The sequence below is a fragment of the Magnolia sinica genome, chromosome 2 (genome assembly GCF_029962835.1).
Source record: "Magnolia sinica isolate HGM2019 chromosome 2, MsV1, whole genome shotgun sequence".
Lineage (NCBI taxonomy): Eukaryota > Viridiplantae > Streptophyta > Magnoliopsida > Magnoliales > Magnoliaceae > Magnolia > Magnolia sinica.
Window position 1 is genome coordinate 37775903 of NC_080574.1, and position 23587 is coordinate 37799489.

Below are 23587 nucleotides of genomic sequence, written 5' to 3' on the forward strand. Positions count from 1 at the left end.
TTCTATAGCGTGTATTCAAAGTTCTTCTCTTTGTCAAGAGGATACAAAGAATCAATCATGGAATAACATTATGTCTCCATCGGAGTCGATGTCTCTACAGATCACATCGACTAAACTGAATGCAACAAACTATCTACAATGGGCTACATCTATAGAGGTTTTTCTAATGGGAAAAAGAAAGGTGAAATGTTAAACTGCACCCAAACCTGATGAGACCACGACTGACTATGATAATTCAGTAGCAGAAGATGCGCAAATTAGGGCATTGTTGTGGAACATTATGGAGCCACATATCAGTGTGAACGTCATCTTCTTCAAGGCTACCAAAGAAGTCTAGGATAACTTGAAGGAGATGTATTCAGGTGAGAAAAAAATTAATTCGTACCTATGAGCTTCCACAAAACATATTTTCATTCCAACAAGGAGATAAGAGTGAAAGAGTACTACGATCTTGCCCTATGGCGTATGTGGGAAGAATCGAATGTATATCGATCAATGTCAAGAAACATTAAGACTATGCGAAGGCAGAGGGGGGAATTCGTTCTCTGGCCTTCAACCCATTTTTCAAAGTACCCCTGATATTATTCGTAACTTTAGATCAGCGATACCAATAACACTAGAAGGGATACCGATAACACTGGTAGTTTCAGAAATTCTAGTTATCGGCGATGTATCGCTAACTATTGCCAATGTATTGATATTGCTAATGTATCGCCAATATTTTTTTACTATGTAAATTCCAAGGTGTCGCTTGTATTGCCAATGTATCAATATTACTAATATTTTCGACTGTGTAAATTCCGTGTGTCACTTGTATCGCCGGTGTATCGATGATATTTCAATAGTATCACTAAGTATTGATATCGCCAAAATTTTGTTTGTTAAAAAAATTTGCATTTCACTTTTTTAATGGGCGCATGGTTGTATGCATTGTTCAAATTGTTGACGATAAAATCGATCATATCGCGATATTATTGTTATCGCAACATGGGCAATATCGAGACCACAATCTTTCATTTTCTTTCCAGTTGTTGATGATTTCTCGGTGAAATATCGTGTTGTTGATGTTCTAAAATATTAATGGATGTTTGGATAGAAGGTTGGATGATTAGATTGATGGTTGGATGGGTAGATGGGATGGATGGGATGAATGAACTGGTTTCTTATGACAGCACATGCTTTTAGGCCCCCATTAAATGGAAACTTATTATGCATGCCTTCTTTTTTGCAAATTTTTATTCATAAATATGCAAATGTGTATTTTAGCATCTTCTGAAGTTTCACTAAAACATTTCACCATTTCGTAATGTTTCCATGAATTTTTTATTATCATTGATATCGATCTCGTTTCCATATCCTAGGCTAGCGAAATTTGTACCGACACCGATGCTTCAAACACGACCCGAGTTCGAACCCATGAGAATTCAAATTCTTGGGGGAAGTGAGATCCCATCAATTGTAGAGGCTTTCGCCAAAGTTCAACATATAGTTAGTATGACCACACAGGGTTCATCATCATCTGATTGGTCTGCATTTATCTCTGCATCTGGTAGAGGTAACTGGGGGGAGCCGTGGCGGTTGTGGTCGTAATGGTCGGTTCGGAGGTAGAGACTCAAGGGGAGGTTATGTCGGAGGCAAGAATACTTGGGGTGATCGTGGTATAGATTCTAGTTGTGGTCATGGTCGTGGTCATGACAATCGATATTTCACACACCGTGGCCTCAACAATCATACAGTTGATACATGTTAGGACCTAGTGGGAAAGCCAACTTGGGCAAATCAAGTCCGCTCATTCGTTGATGGTTCTAAGGGTACGTATCCAAGTCCACCACTCCTATTGATCTGAGTTCAAGTGACACAGTTATTATGTCCAAAGAAGAATATGCCAAGCATCTGAGAGATCACTCCACCCATGCCTCTTCCTCTATAGCTACTTTTACCCAGTTAGGTGCAGTTTGTTTACATCTTTTGAGAGTGTCCCTTAGATTATTGATTCTGGCATTTCTGATCACATCCCCAGTAAGCATAGTATGTTGTGTTAGTTAGTCCAGTCCTCATCCATCTCTACTATGACATTAGATGATGGTACAACAACTCAAGGTATCTAGGATGGGTATAGTCTATCCTACTCCAGATCTCTCATTATTTTCAGTTTTGTATATTCCTAAATTTCCTGGTTATTATCTGTCAGTAAACTAACCAAAGCCCTAGATTGTTTTGTCAAATTTAATCATTCCTATTATGACTTTCAAAATCTAAAGACAGGGAGGATGATTGATGGAGGACATGAATTAAATGGATTATATTACATTGATCATGGAATAATAGGGACCGGAGTTGCAAGTTGCAACATAGACCAACGTCTCTCCTCATCAATGGCATTCCAAGCTTAGTCACCCATCTTTAAATAGTTTGAAGAGTCTTGTCTCGTCTCTGTCGTATGTGTCTAGGCTAAAGTGTTAAGCTTGCGAGTAAAGCAAGCATCATAAGGTGTCTTTTCTTTCACGTGAGGATAAAGTAAGTGATAAACCTTTTTACTAGATGCATTCATATGTTTGGGGTCCAGTTCATGTTTCTAGTTTATCTTATTTGAAGTACTTTGTTATCTTTGTGGATGATTGATCTAGAATGACATGGTTATTTAAATGAAAGACTGTTTTGAGGTATTTAAGTGTTTTACAAAATTCCAATAATACCAAGGAATATACATCGAATTATTTTTGTTCCTGTATTTTATCTCATGGCATCATTCATCAAACATCTGTTGAAGTGATAAAGTCCCTTGATATACATCGATACAGCACACTTTGACAACTTGAGCTTTTAGAGTGAATTGTTGTTTGACATGGTATCATAGCGAAAGGTCCTATGTTCAAATCTCGAGAGCAGCAAATATGCCTCACTAATATATTATTCTCCCACACGGGGTCAGGAAAATCAGGTCCGGCCCAGGGACCGGGAAATTAAGCCCGGCCTATTTATGGTGTGAGTGTCCCTCTACCTTCGTCAATATGTTCCCGTGCGGAGTTCCCACCTCGCACGTGCGGGGGGATGTTAGAGTAATAAAGTTCCTTGATATACATTGATACACCACACTCTGACAGCTTAAGCTTCTGGACTAAATGGTTGTTTGACATGGTATCAGAGCGGAAGGTACTATGTTCGAATCTCAAGAGCTGTAAATATGCCTCGCTAATATATTATTCTCCCACGAGGGTTCAAGAAAATCAGGTCCGGCCTAGGGACCGGGAAATTAAGCCCGGCCTATGGTGTGAGTGTCCCTCCACCCTTGTCAGTATGTTCCCGTGCAGAGTTCTCACCCCGCACGTGCGGGGCGGTGTTGAAGTGATAAAGTCCCTTGATATACATTGATACACCACACTTTGACAGCTTAAGCTTTTAGAGTGAATGGTTGAGTGTGGTGTATCAATGTATATCAAGGGACTTTATTACTCTAACCACATCATGTGCACACACACCACAGCAAAATAGATTTGCGGAGCGTAAAATTCGTTATTTACTTGAGGTTGCTAAGGCATTGTTATTAAATGTGAAGGTTCCGAAAAGTTTTTGGAGTGATGCAATTTTGACTGCATGTTATCTCATAAACCGGATGCCTTCATCAGTCTTAGGTAGTAAAACTCCTTTTTTTTTTGGTCATATACCCCCAATGTCAACCCTTTTCAACTCTTAAAGTTGTACATCGATTGGACCATATTTCTGATAAATTTGAACCAGTGTTTTAAATAGCGGTAGCGTGATGCGTAGTGCTCAGCCCTCTATAGCGTGTAGCGTAAATACGTAGCGTGTAGCGTAAGCTACACGATATTTCTATTTTTTAATTTAAAAATAGGATAAATATAATAAATAGTGGAAAAAAAGGGAAAAAAAAATATAAAAATGCCTAAAAGATGATTCATTTTATCAATTATAAGCATGTTAAAAAAAGTTATTAGTTATCATTTATCAAAAGCCAATCCACATATATAAGCTAAATCAAATAATTATCACATCAACAACTTCCTAAGTAAACCACTTTAATTAATAATGTCTAATTGAAACCACAAGTCACAATTATGAAAAGAAATAAAAATCCCATGGGTTAAAAGTATCAAGTACAATACAAGTGTCACATTGCTCAACATTAGAAATAAAGAAAACGTGAAAAAATAATAAAAAAACTAAAATAGTAAAAAAATAGATTGTAGCTTACGCTACGGACGCTACGCGCTACGTAGCTGTAGCGTACGCTACGACCCTTGTAGCGTGCGCTACAGGGGATTTACGCTATTTGGGACGCTACGTAGCGCTACGGCCACGCTACGCTACGTAGCGTATGCTACCGCTATGCTACGGGCGCTATTTGAAACACTGATTTGAACCTAAGGTTATAAAGTGTGTTTTTCTAGGATATTCTTATATTTAGCAGGTTTAAAAATGTTATAATCCAGTCACTCGTAAACGATATGTGTTAGTTGATGTCACATTTTTTTAAATACTTCATTTTTATTTTATTTTTTTTGAGGGAGGAAGATTATTACAACTTGCAAAAGGTTCTATCACTCTTTCTACGGTGCCAGACACAACTTCATCCCTAGAATGAGTTCCTATGCAACGTTCAGATTTGCCACTGCTGCTGGTCTACTCCAGACGTTCCAAGAGAGCCAATGAAGTGCATTCCAACGTGTCCTCTATCAATCCTGCCACCCCATCTGAAGATCAGTCTTAGGGGTTCACCAGTATTGTCTAATGAAAGGCAATATGCCCATTACTCTCCATAAGGATATATGTTCTTGTACCCAACATCCTATCTCTAATTTTGTTTCCTTTGATGGCTTCTCCTTTTTGCTAATTTGTTATGCCTTTGTCTTCTATGTCTATTCCTCGCTCTTTCCAGGAGGCTCTTAATAGTGATGGGTGGAAGTGACCTATGCAAGAAAAGTTGGTTGCACTTCATCAAAATCAAATTTGGACTTTAGTTGAGCTGCTTGCAAAAAAAAAAAAAAAACATGCAGTAGGGCACAAATGGGTATATATCGTCAAGTACAATCCCGATGGGTCGGTGGATCATTTAAAGGCTCGATTGCTTGCAAAGGGATACACTCAAGACTCCTAAGGGTTGACTACAATGAGATCTTCTCTACTATGGCCAAGCTTCATTCTGTACATGTGATGATCTCTCTATTGCTGCAAATTTAGACTGGCATTTGTTCCAACTTGATGTGAAGAACACCTTTCTTCATAGGGATCTACTTGAAGAGGTATATGGAGCAACCATCCAGCTTTGTTGCTCAAGGGAAGTTAGATAAAATCTGTCATCTAAAGAAATCAATTTATGGATTAAAACAATCTCCCCGTGTTTGGTTCAACATATTTAGTAAGGCGGTGCTTCAGTTTGGGATGAAACATAGTCAGACAGATCATTCGGTTTTTGTTCGATAGAGCAAGACATGTACTGTCATGTTAGTTGTATGCGTGGATGATATCATTGTCACTGGCAGTGATAGTACAAGTATTTCTGAGTTAAAAAAGTTCTTGCAGCAACACTTTCACTTTTGCACAAAGGATTTAGATTGCCTTCGATACTTTCTGGTATTGATGTAGTAAGGTCAAAGATGGGAATTAAGTAGTCACAGCAGAAGTATGTGATGGATTTATTAGAAGAGACAGGTGTATTGGGGGCTAAGCCAGTTGAAACTCATATGGATACTAATCCAAAGTTGAGTATAGATGATTGTACACATAGGAGGAAATCTAGTTACATGGAAAAGCAAGAAACAAAATATTATCGCTTTGTCCAGAGCAGAAGCAGAGTACAGGGTATAGCCCATGCAACATGTGAACTTGTTTAGCCGAAGACATTAATGTGTGAGCTCGGATTCGTAGTAGATGCTTCTATGAGATTGTACTGTTATAATCAAGCAGCATCTCACATCGCCAACAATCCAATCTATCACGACAGAACCAAGTACACTGAAGTCGACTGTCACTTCATCAACGAAAAGTTGCTAGATACTTTGTCAAGCTAGGCATCCATGATACATATGCTCCAACTTGAGAGGGAGTGTCCTTGGCCACACATGTGGTCCCATGGTCACTCTTGTGGTCCTCGTATTTTTGGAGGCCTTTGTCATATGCTCGGGCTGTAATCTTTAGGCCCATAAACCATGGTTTATTTTATATTTTAGTTACAGGGGGTATAATTGTAATTTTCTTGTATCAAGTGATCGCCCTACTTAAAGCATTCTAAGCTCTCTCTCATCTCCTTTTTCCTTTTCCTTTCCCTTTTCCTCTCACTTTTCTTCCTTTCCTCCTCTTCTCCATCATTTACTACAAATATAAAAAATAAAATAAAATAAAATCAACCAACCAACTAGTGTTCCATATTGCTAATAATCTCTAATTCCTATTGACTTACACTATTTTGTTATATAATTCAATTTATCATCAAATATTATAATGTGCCAATAAATTTTTTTAAAAAAAGAATTTGTTTTTTGTACTTATGTTTGTGTAAAATGCAAACATCTATGATAAGTTACAACCCAAGTAAACCCAAAATAGTACATGGTTTGTTAAACCACAGGCATTTCAGTTAAAGAAATTATAGGTTCATGCCTAGTTGTAGGATCCTTCTAACTAGGTGCTGCTCCCATTCTGAATCACTGCTTTGGGCTCTCGTTCTCACTCCTGCTTCCCACCTATTTATTCTTGTTTACATTTTGAAAGAGATGCTTCCCCACTCCTGCACACATTTATTGCAGCTTCACTTCGCGCTTCTTGCAACTATAGGTTCATGATGCATGTCTTTATGAGTCACAGTTCGTTTTTCCATAGTGCTGAACTGATGGAATCCAATGCGTGAAGCTCGGTTTGATATTGGAAGCCTAAAGTAACTTCCAATGTCCAGCCGTTTCTCCAGATCATGGTTTTTTTTTTTTTGTAAGCCACTGATCGAGAAGGATAGGATATTCTAGCCTGGGGAACTTACCCCAAGGATGTTCTTCCAGAACTTATTGCCCCTTGAGACATTTCAATCAGGTAGCAAGTTTAAGCTGAAAATGACATAGTTTTAACCTTTTCATGGGTTCTCACTAACAGAGATTGATCTTACATGATGCAGATAGCTGCAGCTTGGAAGCCTTTGGTGAAGAAGATGGGTTTGTGGAAATCTGTCCGTTCAATTGCTCGGTTATACGATGCTGGAATGGGAATCGTCATTTTCATACCCATCGCCATCTTTTCGTGGTTCCCCTTCGTGTCAACTTTCCAAACACGCCTCTTATTCAACCAGGCGTTCAGCAGAGGGTTGGAGATCTCTCTCATCCTTGCTGGAAACAATCCCAACACTGGACTTTGATATTCCTTTGCCTTGTAATTATCATTTAGGCTGTGGCCAACTCTTTGATCGTATTTTAGTTTCATTATCTTCAAGGCCTGCTCCCTTTTTTTCTTTTTTGTTTTTACTTTTTTTGCTTAAATGGCATCATGCATAGATATTGGTAATCCTTGAAAATCATTCTGAGATTATTATCACTTGTTTAATGATATGAATGGTCTGTCTTTTGTTAAAAAATTCTTTTGAACAGATCTGCTCAGGGCCCACCAAAATGCAGCTTAGGTACTCAAAAAGAAAAGATAGAAAAGGGGCAGTGTATAGTATCTTGTGTGGGGATTTCTTTTTCCTTGCAACCTGGAAAACCACCCTAATATTATTATTATTTTCAAAATTTTAAGACATCAGACAGGACTCGATGGGACCATTTGATTCAACTGGGTTGGATGGAACTAACTCTCAGCAGTTTGATTTGTTTCTATCCACTTGACATCACAAAAACTGTTCAAACTCATGTTAAATCAGTACAAACGAGTATGAGCTGGCAGTTGGAACTGATTTGCACGGATTTCATATAGCTGTTATCAGAAATAAGTTCGCAGATCAGTCCATTGACCATCAAAGCATGGCAAGTTCTTGATTACGCACTAGATCACATTGCAATTGCTTTGATTGGTATTTGAATGTGTATCTTAGTGGACACTGGATGTAAGCATTTGAGAACTCATTGATTGTAATTAACCCATGTAATAGATTGTGCTTGATTGTAATCAACCTATATAATAGTCTATTACATTGTGCATTGGGGAGTTTTGTGCTCTCATAGCCAATCCTCAGCCCAGAGAAAGGAGGGTAGACGTAAGATTGGCAACCGGCATCAAATTTATGCCAAGGTCATGGTAGTGATGATATAACCAGTGGTTGAGATGATCACCTCCTTAGTTGTTAATAAATAAAATAAAAACACCATAAACATTAATAATGGCTGTTAACATGGATTAGTCACTTTTAGGTTAAAAGCCAGTTAAATGATGGCCAATATTTTCACAATAATAGGTACTTTGTAATGAAAATAGCAACAGCCATTTACAATCGAAGCCATTTCTCAACAGTAAAGAGCATTATGTTATGCTTTTTATCAGTTAAAAATCAGTCATCATTTCCCATTGACTGCACATTTCCTGTTTTTTTTGGGTTTCATAACACTTTTGTTGCCGGATCATGATACAATCTTTCTATTAAACCTTGTTTGTGAGCAAGTGGAAATGTTTTAAATCATTGAAGAGGTCGCTTGCATGTTTCTTCGGAAGATTTCATTTGGGAGAGCCGGTACTCTACCATAGCTTATGTAATGTCGAGCTGTGTGGGGTCCACCATGATGTGGTTCAGGCACCCAACTCATGCATCAGTTGTGCTGGTTGATGCCAGGGCCCAAACAATCAGCTTGATCAATGACTTAGGTGGGCCACACCACTGCGAACAGTGGAGGGGCAACTACTGTAGGTTTGTGTGGGCCCCACCTTATTGTCCATATGGGATCTATCCCCATCGTCATGTGCACCCAACCTAGATGAACGGACGGCCAAAAGTCAGACCATTCCAAAACTCCACTGGACCACTGATTTTATGGTTGTCGCTGGATGGCGGAGTTTTGGATCTGACTGATTTTTGTGGGATCACATTTTCATGGAGTGACATGTAAGCCTATTCTTCTGCATGAGTTTATGAAGAACCAAGCAGCCTCCACATTTTTCCTAAGGTGAGCATGAGGTCTCTCTTTTTTCTCTTTTTTTCTTTGTCCTACATTTGTTGGCAGAATTCAAATTCACCTTCGAATAGGATTCCTCTTGGCCAAACTATTCAACAAATTGGCAGAAACCCCTTTAAATATGTAACACCCCGGCCCTTCCGATAAGATATTGTCCGCTTTGGCTGGCACAATATCCACCGTCACGGCTTTATTCTCGCAGATGGAAGCGGTTAGCGAACCACTCACAAAACGCGTCTTCCCCTTAAGATCGAATCCCCACATATAGACCACACAATGCCCAACCGAGCGTGCGCCTGTCCCACATCGGAAAAGGAATGCCTAAATATATGGGCTATATGTGAGGCTTCGACCTTAAGGATAAAAAGTGTCTTGCGGGTGGTTCGCTAACCGCTTCCACCTGCGATAACAAAGCCGTGAAGGTAGACATTGTGCCAGCCAAAGCGGACAATATCTTACCGGAGGAGCCGGTGTTACAAAATAATTTTCATAATTAAAATTAAAAATAAAAATAAAAAAAGGGGGGGGGGGGGAGGGAATTATTTTTCTGCAAACTTTCCGGAAAGTGAACTGGATCCCTATTTGGAATCTGCATTGGGAAACCCATTCGTTGCCATGAATGGTGCGATACTTTTTGCACGCTTGTGTACTACTTGCTTAGGCCGGCAACTTTACAACGTTGTAGGAAAAGCATATTCTACAACTCTTTATGGGGGCCCATTAATGTATGGCATCCAACCTGTCCCTCATAGACAAGCCATCATGAAAGTGGGAAGCATTAGAAATTAGGCAGATTCCCTAGTGAATTTGTAGGTTTTCTTGTACGGTTAGTCTGGCCTACCTGATGCTCGGATAGGCCTTAATTATTTTTTAATGTGGGATGTTTGTTACATCCTATCATAATGGTACGAGGCTTAAATAAGTGTTGTAGGATAAGCGTATTCTACCATGTGGTAAAGGAACTGGCCTCTTCTTAATAAACTTAAGAATCTTTTTAGCGGAATTTTGGGACCAAGTCTGGAAAAGATATTTGCATGGTAAATCAAATCACAAAGTAATACGATTACAATTCTCCCCCGTCTGAATTACATCGAATATATTAGATTCCCAAAGAAAGGAATTCAGGGCATTTCTTGCGTAGCGAATTAAAAGGAAATTGTAACCATTGCATAATTGAATTCTTTTGGTATGAAATGCTCTTTATACAAATGGGTAATGAGTTTGGATAAAGAGATATCTATTGTACGAGTAACATTATTGCATTTCTCCTCCTGCATGCGATACCTTGAATTGGAGGAATATAGAATCCAAAACATTTCATACATGGTGGAAATGATCATCTGATCCGACCCTAAATCTTTTCAGGAGGGCTGATCTGCGGTGGGATCCACCCCACTGACAGCCCAACTCTCAGCCATTGCCTTATTCAATTCCAGTTCAGTGCACCATATCAAGAACTGTCTGCTGCCGTCACATCAGGTTTCCACTATAACGCAGCAATTGATGTTGCTCCCCCAACCACTGCCATCTGGCAGTTGGATTGTGTACCTTTGGATTGGTTTTTTTTTCTTTTTTCTTTTTTCTTTTAATTGTTAAAATCACAGGAAGACATGGTTCAGCTATCCCATAGCATACTGAAATTCCCAGTATTGGTCCCTCTACCAGACACCGAGGGATTTTAAACTACTGCATATTCTGCTCTCTGTAAAAACAGAAGCTTCCACTTTAACAATAGATATTCATTCCTATCATGAAATCATATGCACATATGATGAGACCAGCTGGAAATCTTCTGGTCCAATTCTTAATTTTTTTGGGAATTACATTTCCAGCTCGTATAGTCCAAAGTCTCAATTTGATCTACATATCCTCGAGGTCCAGTCTCATTTTGTTCAGGAATACATGATCATCAAGGGCGACCAGGTGGACCAAAATCGTCCACAACACCTGTTACATGCATGGTCTAAAACACCTAAGCTATGGGCCACCCAGAGGGAAGGAGGTGCAAGTATCAGGCGCCTAGAGATTCTTAATATCATGTTGCTGAGAAAGTGGGCATGGAGATTTAGGGTAGAAGAGAACAACATCTGGAGGGTTGTAACTGGTTAGTATGGCGTCTCTGGTCAGAAAATCCTCCCTCCCTCTACAGGGCCTCTAATGTTTTTGGAAGTCGATCGCCTGTTTGGCGATTAAAGTCAAATGAGGGGATTGCCTTCTCCATTGAGAGCGCCAGAGCGGGAGTGGGAAGGTACGTGGGTCCCACCATGTAGGGGAAAACATTTCTACTCGGAGGCAGGAGATATAGTTCAGCTTCCCTATCATCTTAAAGGGATCTGTCTTCTCACAGCTTCCCTATCATCTTAAAGGGATGTGTCTGCCACTGGGTGAGATGATAAAAGTATATTCTAAGGGGTCGTTTGGATCATAAGTTGCTTAAGATAAGTTACTTATGCCATGAGCAACTTATCTTAGTTTCTATTTACTAAGAAGATAGGTTCAGTAAACAACCTACTTATCAGCTTCTCTCTTTGATCTCTCCTATGCCTCTCTTCAGCAACTTGCGAAAAATAGAAAAGCTACAAAAAAAATTAACTGAAGTGATTAAGTACTTTTTAAGTAAAAAAAAAAAGTTATTTATAACTAATCATAAACCAACTTATCTGAAATAAGTTAAGTAAAAAAAAGTTTACTTATTTCGTGGTATCCAAACGGGCCCAACCATGGATGCACCATGTACCACAAATATCTTGGATAAAACAATAGCAACATGCCCGTGACTGTACTGACAAGAAGAGGTACAGCAACAGACCACATTCGACTGAAACCCAAAAAAAAAAAAAAAAAAAAAAACGCCCATGATTGGCTGCTTGAGGCAGATTACCATTTGAAAATATGTTCGTGTGCTCACTATAAGCAGTAACCATCAAAGTACACAACTCAGATATAATCTGTTTGCAAACACCTTTAGCTCCATTCTCCGCCTTCATCTTTTCACATGGAATCATAAATGATGTTGTTCAGATCAGCAAGATGGTGGGGTTTACGCAATTTTCACTATCACTTGGGCAATTGGGAATATGTAAGGCCAGGGAAACCATCAGTAAGCATTTCTAATGGAACAGACATTCTTCTTATTGATTCTTTCCATTACACATCTCTAGAGATGAGAAGGTTTTCATAAAATTAAAAAAGAAAAAAAAAAAAAAAATCAAATGAAACCCAAACCAGAGCAGTATTGATAGGCTGCTTTCAAAAGATTACACAGTTCCATGATACTTTTAAGGGAGGGGAGAATAATAACACGAAAAAATGGATTACTGGGGATCTCTGGCAACTCAAGGTCATTATCAAACACAAAAATTGAAAAGACAGAAGAAAGAAGAAACGAAAAGAAAGAAAGCATGCAGCAGCATTCCCTGATGTAAATCAGTCTCTCTGATCATCCCAATTTTGCTTTATCACTTGATCAGAAGCATTTCCTGTGCACGATTGAAGGTCCAGACTCATCATACTCCGCCTTTGCAATCCACATCTGCAATTCAGACATATCTCTCATTAGGCAACAAAAAAGGGGGGGAAACACAAACCCGCAGAAATGCTCAAAAGGCGCCTCTTATCAGATTGGACAAAGATTTTTGCTTTCTTTATGCCCTCTGTATAGGAACATGGAACCTTCTGCTGAGTGATTTTTTGAGCTATCTCAAGATGTTAGTTATGTGGCACATGTTCATTTGTATTGTGTGGTATAGATGAACACTTTTTTTTCTGCAATAACATGGTTTCTGGATAATAACAACAAACCTGCTGGAAAGTGCTGAGAGAGGCCAAGATGGAGCCTCCAATCCACACACTATACTTCCTCTCAGGAGGAGCCACCACCTTGATCTTCATGCTGCTCGGCGCTAGTGCCGTGATCTCCTTGCTCATCCTGTCAGCAATACCTGGGAACATGGTGGACCCACCACTGAGAACGATGTTTCCATACAAATCCTTCCTAATATCGACATCACACTTCATGATGGAGCTGTATGTGGTCTCGTGTATGCCCACAGCCTCCATTCCAATCATTGAAGGCTGGAAAAGCACCTCCGGGCAACGGAAACGCTCGGCCCCAATGGTGATAACCTGCCCATCAGGTAGCTCATAGCTCTTCTCCACAGAAGAGCTGGTCTTGGATGTCTCTAGCTCCTGCTCATAGTCGAGCGCTATGTAGGCCAGCTTCTCCTTCATGTCTCTCACAATTTCACGCTCAGCTGTGGTTGTGAAAGAGTAGCCACGTTCTGTCAGTATTTTCATAAGAGCATCTGTCAGGTCACGGCCTGCCAGGTCGAGACGCAGGATGGCATGTGGGAGTGCGTATCCTTCATAGATGGGGACTGTGTGGCTAACACCATCCCCAGAGTCCAGCACAATACCTACACAAGCACACACCAAAAATGCATGGGCTCATATCATAATCACATCATAGAAGTCCTAGAAGATTAAATAATTTTTTAAGGCATTGAAAATACACAGATTGACATCTCGAGTAGAAACCAATGATTTCTAGATTTTAATTTATGAGCAGCCGCTATAAATTACAGAAATTATGTGATCACCGCATATGAAAATGAAGCGGAAGCTCTGTACAATAGTTGTATGTCTAGCCATGCCTTATGAGTCAGAATGTTGAGCAGCCAAGGAACAGCATGTTCATAGGATAAGCGTAGCAGAAATGAGGAAGTTAAGATGGATGAGTAGCAAGAAGAGGAAGGATATAATTAGGAATGAATGCATTTGAAGGAACTAAGGAGTAGCACCTATAGGTAAGATGGGAGAAAGTAGACTTGGATGGTTTGTCCATATGTAACGGAGACTGAGAACCGCACCATTTAGAAAGAGTGTGCCAGTTGAAGTTGAAGGCTCTAAAAGGGCAGGGGGAATGTTCAAAGGGGGTGGGTAGGAAAACACTTGAGGACTTGCGGTTTAACTGAGCATATAGCTCGTGATAAAGTGGAATGGAGGAACAAGATTCATGTAGTAGACCCCAATTAGTTGGGATAAGGCTTTGACGATGACGATGTCTGATAGAGTCATAATATACAAATTATACTCAACAGAGAGACAAGTGGTCAAGATTTTTCATACAGTGTATGATTAATGTGAGTTAAGTAAAAAATACATGATGCCTAATGTCAATTTGTCGAAATTGTCATCATTGTATTTTAGGCTTCGGAATATCATAATTGTTTCAAAACAAAAATATGTCAATTTGTCGAACGCAAACATCTATCACAGGGACACAGAAACCTGCGCATTGAAAAATAAAATTCTAATGTTACAAACCAATCATGTTAGTATCCAGACTTACTAGAATTATCTCCATAGGAATAGTGATCTACGAATGGTATATAAGGAATAACAGAAGAAAAGAGAAAAACAAAGAAAAATAATGTGTTCATGATTCCCGTGCATGAGTCTGGGGAAGCATGCCCTTTGCACAAAGAATCCTTGTTATCCATACTGTTATAGTCTCAGTAATTTGTTGTTATGTGTTTCTTTCAGAAAATTCGTTGCATGCTTGCATTAACAGATAATTCTGACTATTCTGATTCACAAATACCTTCCAAAGTTCAGTCAAACATTGATGTTCTGTACTCTCAAACTAGTGTGAACCAGATACAGAAACATCTGTAACTGATAATTGACAGAAATAATAATAATAATAATAATAAAGAGTATCATTGCTGTTGTTTCAGGTGCTCAAGAGAACGCAGACCAGAGGAAACCAAAATAAGAACTAGTAGTCTTGCTTACCAGTCGTGCGACCACTGGCATAAAGGGACAGAACAGCCTGGATGGCAACATACATAGCAGGAGTGTTGAAGGTTTCAAACATGATTTGTGTCATCTTCTCACGATTAGCCTTGGGATTGAGTGGTGCTTCAGTGAGGAGAACCGGGTGTTCTTCTGGGGCCACCCGTAGCTCATTATAGAAAGTGTGATGCCAGATCTTCTCCATGTCATCCCAATTGTTCACAATACCATGCTCAATTGGGTATTTCAGGGTTAAAATACCACGCTTGGATTGAGCTTCATCCCCAACATAGGCATCTTTCTGCCCCATGCCAACCATCACACCAGTGTGACGTGGGCGGCCAACAATGCTGGGAAACACAGCCCTTGGAGCATCGTCTCCAGCAAATCCAGCCTGGAAATATAAATTTAGTGCCAGAGAAACAATAATGAGTTGATATATTAAGATGTTTGGGATTTTGCTCCCTCAAAATGATTCACAAGGGTATAAAATTCTAGGGACAGAATAGGTGTCTATCAAAATGCACAAGTCTTAAGCTCAAACATAGGACTTTTCTAAATTGTAAAGAACCAAAAAAAGGGAGCAAACATCATGAGCTTGATTTTCAATTACATCTTTTACGATAGAAAGTCCTAACATGGTACCTTGACCATGCCCGTTCCATTATCGCACACTAGAGGTTGAATATCCTCAGCATCAGCCATCTTCTAGTACCTGCCAGAAAATGGTGCCGACCTCAGAATAGAAGAATCAACAAAACAAAAGCGCACTTTCATAGCATTTTTCATCTAAAGCATTGGAGATTCAAATTTTAAGCAATGACAAATTCACGACATATGTAAATCATTCCTTGTGGCTGTGGTAAATTTAGTCATGAAATAGTGGTTTCCAGAGCCTCCCCTCCCCAATAATTTTATGGCAGACAAAGCATTACTCAGGAAGGACCAAATAATAACACAATCAATTCCGAATAACTTGTTTTTTTCAGTGCCTGATCTTTTAAGTTGGCTCTAACAATATCCCATTTTGATCACTTCCACTCATGGAAATTCACAAGCACCTGACATATCCAGGCCACAATTGCAAGAAATCAGCATAGCATAGAGTTAAGAAGCACAAAAGAACACGATATCACATAGCAGCAGCAATTCAAAAATCTCAAAAGAACTTGAAAGGGGAAAAAAAATTATGAGACTAAAATAAATATGGAAGAATTTAACTGAATAATTTTCTTCGACATGAAAGTTTCATTCCATAATAAAATGGATTAGATTGGATGAAGAAGTTGGTGGTTTATAAATAACACAAGATCCATGGTGACTGCAATTTTCAGCGAATGCAAAAGAACAAGTATCAAATGCAATCATCAAGTATCGAATCCATTCATCTGGAGATATCCAGCTCCCCCCAAGTTTCTCTGCTTCGCGTGGCTTGCGTCCAATAATCGGATTCTTACAATCGACAATTTGAAAAAGAAAGGCATGCAACTGCCCAATATCTGCCTTTGTTGCATGAACAGCGAGGAATCTGTCGACCATCTGCACTGTCCGTTCATCTCCCTCATTTGGGCGGGATTTTTCTATCAGATTCAACATCAGCGGGTGCGTGCCGGCATCCGCTTTCCATCTGCTAGCATACTGGCATGGGTTCAAGTTGGGTAAAAACAGAACCCGGGTTTGGAGAATGGCAATCATCGCAATTTGGTGGGCAGTCTGAAAGGAGAGGAACGACAGATGTTTCAACAACACTCAAGCTTCAGCTCAAGTAGTGGGCTTCATGGCGAAAAAATTTCTTATCGAATGGGCTGCTAATGTCTCTTCTCTTAAGGATTTTGATTTCCTGTTTTTAGGCTTATAGTTTTTCTCTTTTGCCTTCTGCCATCTCGGCAGCCCCTGTTGTCTCCTTTTCTTTCTTCTAATATAATCCAGTCGCTTATATATATATATATATATATATGCTGAATAATAATTGTGAAATCATTACAAACAAATACCACCAGTGGTCAAACAAAATGGTTTTATTACACAAAAAAAAAAAAAAAAAGAGAGACATGAATCAGGCTTTTCACAGTATGATGGTGCAATCATATACATTTCAAATCAAATCCATCAGATCTCAAACCCACAAGACAAATAGAATGATTGGTTATTCTGAAATCCAAATGCAGGGCCCAAGATCCAGAAACTAAATACTTAAACCAGGCACACAGGCACCACATTGACAACAACAAAAATGTCCCGAAATGCTTCAAAGCAATGAATTGTTAAAACTGAGCAAGAAAAGTCATGAATCAAGTCAAAATGAAATCAAATGCAAAAATAAAGCAATTATATATGATGCACTGAAATTGCAAATGGCTTAGCATTTATGGCCAAATTGCACATCCATAACTATAAGCATTTGTTGAATCATGAAAACCAAAAGCATTTTTAATAGGCTCGCTTTTCCACCCCAAACCAAATCCAAACAACAACGAATCTAAGAAGTGGTTCCTCCACAAGTCCTTGTAGAAGAAGTTATTCTATGGGGGCTGCCCATCTAACCCATCCTGCAATGTCGCCACACCACGAAAGTTGGACGCCCCAAAAATCAGGCTGATCCAACAATCAGGTGGGCCACCAGATGAATTTGGTAGTTTTTGGACAGTTGTCCATTGTTTTCAATGGTGTAGCCCACCTGAAGACCCACAATGCACGGGTTGGATGGATAGCAAGCACACAAAACGGTGGGCCCACCCAAGAAAACAATGGACACCATCCACAAACATCCAAATTCACGTGATGGTCCATATCATGGCTGGATTGGCCCCATTTTGTGGGGCATCCAACTACCATAATGGGGCTCAAGTACAGTCTGATGCCATACACAGGCATGGTGGGCCCAACACCTAGCAATTATAGAATAAGCTTTTTTTACAAGGCCTTGTAGAGGCACCAGCCTCCTAATCCATAAGCAGCAGAGATTAAACAATCTTTAAAACCTATAGTATAGAAAAATACTCACAAAAAAATAAAAAAATAAAAAAATCCTCTCAATCATGACAACTAATACATTTCCATAGGTCGATCGCAATCGTGGTGTATAAAGAGCAATCACAAAAACACTCCCAAAAACAAGATGCCGATCAACACAACATATCAGAAAACCGTAATTCATGACCAATACATTCAGATCCACACCATGCCAATGACAAAAAGAAACGAATTTCAACATATCACACATTTATATTTTAAAAAAAAAAAAAAAAAAAAAGGACAATGCCAAACAAGATCCACCAGATTTCAAATAAAATAACATCTCAAAACCCTAATCTGTTTCGATATTGAATCTCAAGCAACAAGAAAACATCCAGACGAGAGAAAATTCGCAGAAAGAGAAAACCAAACCGCAATATCTTCCTCGTTCTGAAATTCCAGATCGATGAAAGCAATCGATCCGATGCAGAAACTAAGACCTACATTGCAAATAAGATTTTGGGATGAGAGAGGATACCTTTCAAACCCTAGATCTCTCTCCCTCTCTGAGCGATTTTCTGGTAATGAGCTACCCGCCTTGGATTTAAAAGGAAATCTCGCCCAAATGAAACTCCACCCCAAATGGAAATTCTCCTTAAATGAACCTCGGATTCACAAGATCTAATATCAACCGTTAGTTACGGCTATTCGACCTGCGGCCTGGATTAAGCGTCTATTGTGGAACCAGCTGTCTCGTGGAATCAGATTTTAGCGCAGCAGGACCAGGAAGTACCAGGAGGAATTTACAACTGTACGACCCATTTATGGCCCATTTACATTTCAACCCCATTTCTTTTTACCTCTCAAGAATAAGCCCTATACGTACGGACGGCTTCCCAAAGGTCAAAAATGCCCCTTCTTTTCCTTCCGCACGAGGATCAGCTGGTGCTCGAAGACGAGCGCTGACGCTCCTCGAACTCCGAGTTGTACGAGCGGTTCAAAAGACATCAAAGTTACATGGCCCCACAGTTATATATTTATCATATCCACAACGTTCATCCATATTTCGAGATCATTTCGGAGCATTATAAAAGAAAATCGAATCATATCCAAAGATCAACTAAACCACACCACGAAGAGCAGCGGGAAATTTGATTTTCACCGTTAAAAATTTTGTAGGGCCCACCGTAACATTTATTTTCCCTCCAATCTATTCATAAGGTCAAAAAGACCTGGATGAAGAGGAAAAACAAATTTCGTAATGATATAAAACTTTCGTGACCCCTGAGAGGGTTTCAATGGTAGACGTTCAATCCTCCACTACCTTTTACCGTGTGTTTCAATTGATGGCTAGATCTTTCTTATTTTTCGTCTCAAGCCTTAATATGAGTTCGCCAAATAGATGGACGGTTTGGATATAACACATACCTCATAATAGGACTCACAAAAGGTGGTGGGGATTACAATTAAAAAAAAAAAAAAAAAGGACCCAATAGCCACGGGTTCTTATCACTACCGATTATGACCGTAGCCATAACCGTGGCCGCTACTTGCTCGGTATATCCTTTGATATGTATTGAAGGTCTTTCGATGTGTACTTCAATATGCATTGAAGGTCTTTCGATATGATCAAAAATGATCCAAAACTGTCCAGCGAGTTTGCCTCAAAAATCCTGCAATTTTCGATACATATCGAAGAGTATTCGATATGTATTGAAGGTATTCTACCTATGGCTACAGATTATAACCGTAGTCATAACTGTAGTCCATGGTAGTCTGTTCAATATTTTTTATTTATTATTATTTTTTTTTAACATGGAGAACTTTATTCTACCTACAATTTTCTCTATTACATATTTACATAAATATGTATATATAAGCATATAAAAAAAAAATTCTCTCTTTTTTCATTTCTTTCTTTATTCATTTAACAAGAATATCTTCTAAATCAAAATTAGTTACTTGACGTACCCTATATGATTTTGGGGTAGGATAAGCTATTTTAGCCAACCAACCTAGTTATTTTCCAAGATTCCATCAGGTTGATGGTCGAAAATCCATTTCATTCACTTCGCGGTCAATTTCATTTATTTCATTTACTTCGCGATCAATTCTATGCATTTCATGATCAATCCCGGCGATTCCCCTTCCCTTCACGGTTAATTCCATGCATGTCACGGTCAATTCCCTTCACTTCACGGTCAATTCCATGCATTTCACGGTCAATTCCCTTCATTTCACAGTCAATTCCGGTGATTCCCCTTCACTTCACGGTCAATTCCATGCATTTCACGGTCAATTCCCTTTACTTCATGGTCAATTCCATGCATTTCATGGTCAATTCCCTTCATTTCACGGCTAATTCCATGCATTTCACGGTCAATTCTGGCGATTCCCCTTCACTTCATGGTTAATTCCATGCATTTCACTATCAATTCCCTTTACTTCATGTTCAATTCAACGCATTTCACGGTCAATTCCCTTTACTTCATGGTCAATTCAATGCATTTCACGATCAATTCGCTTCACTTCACGGTCATTCCATGCATTTCACGGTCAATTCCCTTCACTTCACGGTCAATTCCATGCATTTCACGGTCAATTCCGGCGATTCCCCTTCACTTCACGGTCAATTCCATGCATTTCATGGTCAATGCGCTTTACTTCATGATCAATTCCGTGCATTTCACTGTCAATTCCCTTCATTTCACGGTCAATTCCATGCATTTCACAGTCAATTTCGGTGATTCCCCTTCACTTCACGGTCAATTCCATGCATTTCACGGTCAATTCCCTTTACTTCACGGTCAATTCCGTGCATTTCATGGTCAATTCCCTTCATTTCACGGTCAATTCCGGTGATTACCCTTCACTTCACGATCAATTCCATGCACTTCACAGTCAATTCCCTTTACTTCACGGTCAATTCAATGCATTTCACGGTCAATTCCCTTTACTTCATGGTCAATTCAATGCATTTCACAGTCAATTCGCTTCAATTCACAGTCATTCCATGCATTTCATGGTCAAATCCCTTCACTTCACGGTCAATTCCATGCATTTCACGTCAATTCCCTTCATTTCACAGTCAATTCCATGCAGCTTTGCACAGGTCAAAAATGCCGATGCTTTATCAATTTCACTCCATTCACTCCCTTACACTCAAATACACGTCCGAACTCATCTTTGTCATCCCTATTCCTTCTTTTCACCCATTTTCTTCATTAAATCTCTATAGGGATGGCAGAGATGAGTTCGGACATGTATTTGAGTGTATGGGAGTGAATGGAGTGAAATGCATGGAATTGACCGTGAAGTGAAGGGAATTGACTGTGAAATGCATGGAATTGACCGTGAAGTGAAGGGAATTGACCGTGAAATGCATTGAATTGACCGTGAAGTAAAGGGAATTGAACATGAAATGCACTGAATTGACCGAGAAGTGAAGGGGAATTGCCGAAATTGACCGTGAAATGCATGGAATTGACTGTGAAGTGAGGGGGAATCGCCGGAATTGACCGTGAAATGCATGGAATTGACCGTGAAATGAAGGGAATTGACCATGAAATGCACGAAATTTACCATGAAGTAAAGGGAATTGACCGTGAAATGCATGGAATTGATAGTGAAATGCATGGAATTGACCGTAAAATGAAGGGAATTGACCCTGAAATGCACGGAATTGACCGTGAAGTAAAGGGAATTGACCGTGAAATGCATGGAATTGATCGTGAAGTGAAGGGGAATCGCCGAGATTGACCGTGAAATGCATGGAATTGACAGTGAAATGAAGGGAATTGACTGTGAAATGCATTGAATTGACCGTGAAGTAAAAGGAATTGACCATGAAATGAAGGGAATTGACCGTGAAGTGAAGGGAATTGACCGTGAAATGCATGGAATTGATCGTGAAGTGAAGGGGAATCGCCGAGATGGACCGTGAAATGCATGGAATTGATCGCGAAGTAAATGAAATTAATGAAATTGACCGTGAACTGATTGAAATTGACCGCGAAGTGAATGAAGTGGATTTTTGACCATCAACCTGATGGAATCTTGGAAAATAACCAAGTTGGTTGGCTAAAGTAGCTTCTTCTACCCCAAAATCATATAGGGTACGTCAAGTAATTAATTTTGGTTTAGAAGATATTCTTGTTAAATGAATAAAGAAAGAAAAGAAAAAAAAGAGAGAGAAAAAAATTTTATGCTTATATATACATAGTTATGTAAATATGTATTAGAGAAAATTGTAGGTAGAATAAAGTCCTCCATGTAAAAAAATAAAAATAAATAAAATAAAATAAAATAAAAAATAAAAAATAAAAAAATTTGCACAGACTGGCACGGACTACAGTTATGACTATAGTTATAATCCGTAGCTATAGGTAAAATCACCTTCGATACATATCGAATACTCTTTGATATGTATGGAAAATTGCAGGATTTTTGAGGCAAACTCGCTGGATAGTTCTGGATCTTTTTCGATCATATCGAAAGACCTTCAATACATATTGAAGTACATATCGAAATACCTTCAATATATATCAAAGGACATATCCAAAAAAGCAGGGGCTACGGTTATAATCCGTAGCCATAAGAAACCTCAACTTTCAGAAATCACATTTTTGAAAAAGCAGGGGCATTTTCGACCTTTGGGAAGTCGTCCGTACGTATGGGGCTTATTCTTGAGAGGTAAAAAGAAGTGGGCTTTGAAATGTAAATGGGCCATAAATGGGTCGTACAGTTGTAAATTTCTCAAGTACCAGGGCGGTAGAGACAGAAGAACCTTAATATGGTAGATCCTCTCTCTACATTACACGTGACTGCCTTATATCTGTCAATCTGAACTGTCCAACTAGTAGCCTTGTTATCGATCGACGATTTCTTGAAAATCATACTTATCTTAGGACCTTAGCCATCACTTAATGTTCACCGTTAAATCTTTTTCTTTTCCCCCGTCGATTTGATGCTAGTGTTTAGATGGCCAGGATCTATGCGTATTTTGAATATGTTCCCCTCCATTGTGGGTTCCACCACATAGAAAATCCTGATTGAAGGATAACCTTGCCACTTGTAACGTAGAAATGTGTCTGGACCATATTTCAGTTTTTCTCGCTCTACGGTAACATCTCTAGAAGGGGATTCGTTTTGGTTATAACGGGGAAAACTATTGAATTACTGAAATACCCCTCCCAAAAAAGAAATATCATGAACTTCATATCGTATCGGTACCACTACAACTTGTGGTGCTACCGGGCTCCTGTGGGGACCACATCAATTTAGAATCCGATCCACTCCTTCCATCGTGTTTCTATATTTTTTTCCACCGTAGAAAATTAAGAACATTCTGATAGAAAACTTTCTTGATCTACAAAGCAGGGAACAATGTATGATCGTGACTATGACCTCTAAACCCACATGGTACGGCCCACATAAGTTTTAGAATGACAAGATATTTTATTTTACCATTTCATTTAGTGGTACACGTTTGATGAATGGATTAGATTTCCTATAAATAATACCTTGGGCCACATAAACTATGAAAAAAATTGGGTGGGCGTACCCTCCTTACTGATCCTTGAGTAAAAACCACATAAGTTTCTATTTGGGAAGATTTTGCATCAATGGCCTAACATCGAGGGCAACATCTAATGGACGGTATGGATCTAATGAGAAATTGACGTGGCCCCACAAAGTCCGATAGCATTCCACCACAAGTTGTGGCGGTACCG

The 23587-nt window shown here is 39.2% G+C and overlaps 2 protein-coding genes across 6 annotated transcripts in view; one reads left to right on the top strand and one right to left on the bottom strand.

Moving 5' to 3' along the window:
- Positions 1 to 7453, top strand: part of LOC131236972 (callose synthase 9) — a 181408-nt gene extending 173955 nt beyond the window's left edge. For all 4 annotated transcript variants that reach the window (XM_058234558.1, XM_058234560.1, XM_058234561.1 and 1 more), the window contains one exon: positions 7124 to 7453. In XM_058234558.1, coding sequence (XP_058090541.1) covers positions 7124 to 7360 — 237 coding nt within the window. In that variant the 3' untranslated portion in view covers positions 7361 to 7453. The remainder of the gene's footprint in view (positions 1 to 7123) is intronic.
- A 4752-nt stretch (positions 7454 to 12205) lies between these two features.
- LOC131236973 (actin) lies at positions 12206 to 18534 on the bottom strand. 2 transcript variants are annotated; one of them, XM_058234562.1, is made up of 5 exons: positions 18394 to 18534; positions 15546 to 15615; positions 14901 to 15294; positions 12906 to 13519; positions 12206 to 12636 (listed from the first exon to the last, which is right to left on the bottom strand). In XM_058234562.1, exons 2-5 carry the CDS (start codon positions 15603 to 15605, stop codon positions 12571 to 12573), a joined length of 1134 nt encoding a protein of 377 aa, XP_058090545.1. In that variant the 5' UTR covers positions 15606 to 15615; positions 18394 to 18534; the 3' UTR covers positions 12206 to 12570. The 2 variants fall into 2 exon arrangements, with proteins under 2 accessions (XP_058090545.1, XP_058090546.1); XM_058234563.1 differs by having other exon boundaries at positions 18288 to 18432.
- Positions 18535 to 23587: the final 5053 nt, after the last annotated feature.

Bases quoted from the DNA above. Each gene is read 5' to 3' on its own strand.
- LOC131236973 (XM_058234562.1), bottom strand. From the start codon at position 15,605: ATGGCTGATGCTGAGGATATTCAACCTCTAGTGTGCGATAATGGAACG. The intron at 15,295-15,545 runs GTACCATGTTAG...TTATATTTCCAG, and splicing joins ATGGAACGGGCATGGTCAAG to GCTGGATTTGCTGGAGACGA. The intron at 13,520-14,900 runs GTAAGCAAGACT...GTGCTTGTGTAG, and splicing joins TGCCAGTGGTCGCACGACTG to GTATTGTGCTGGACTCTGGG.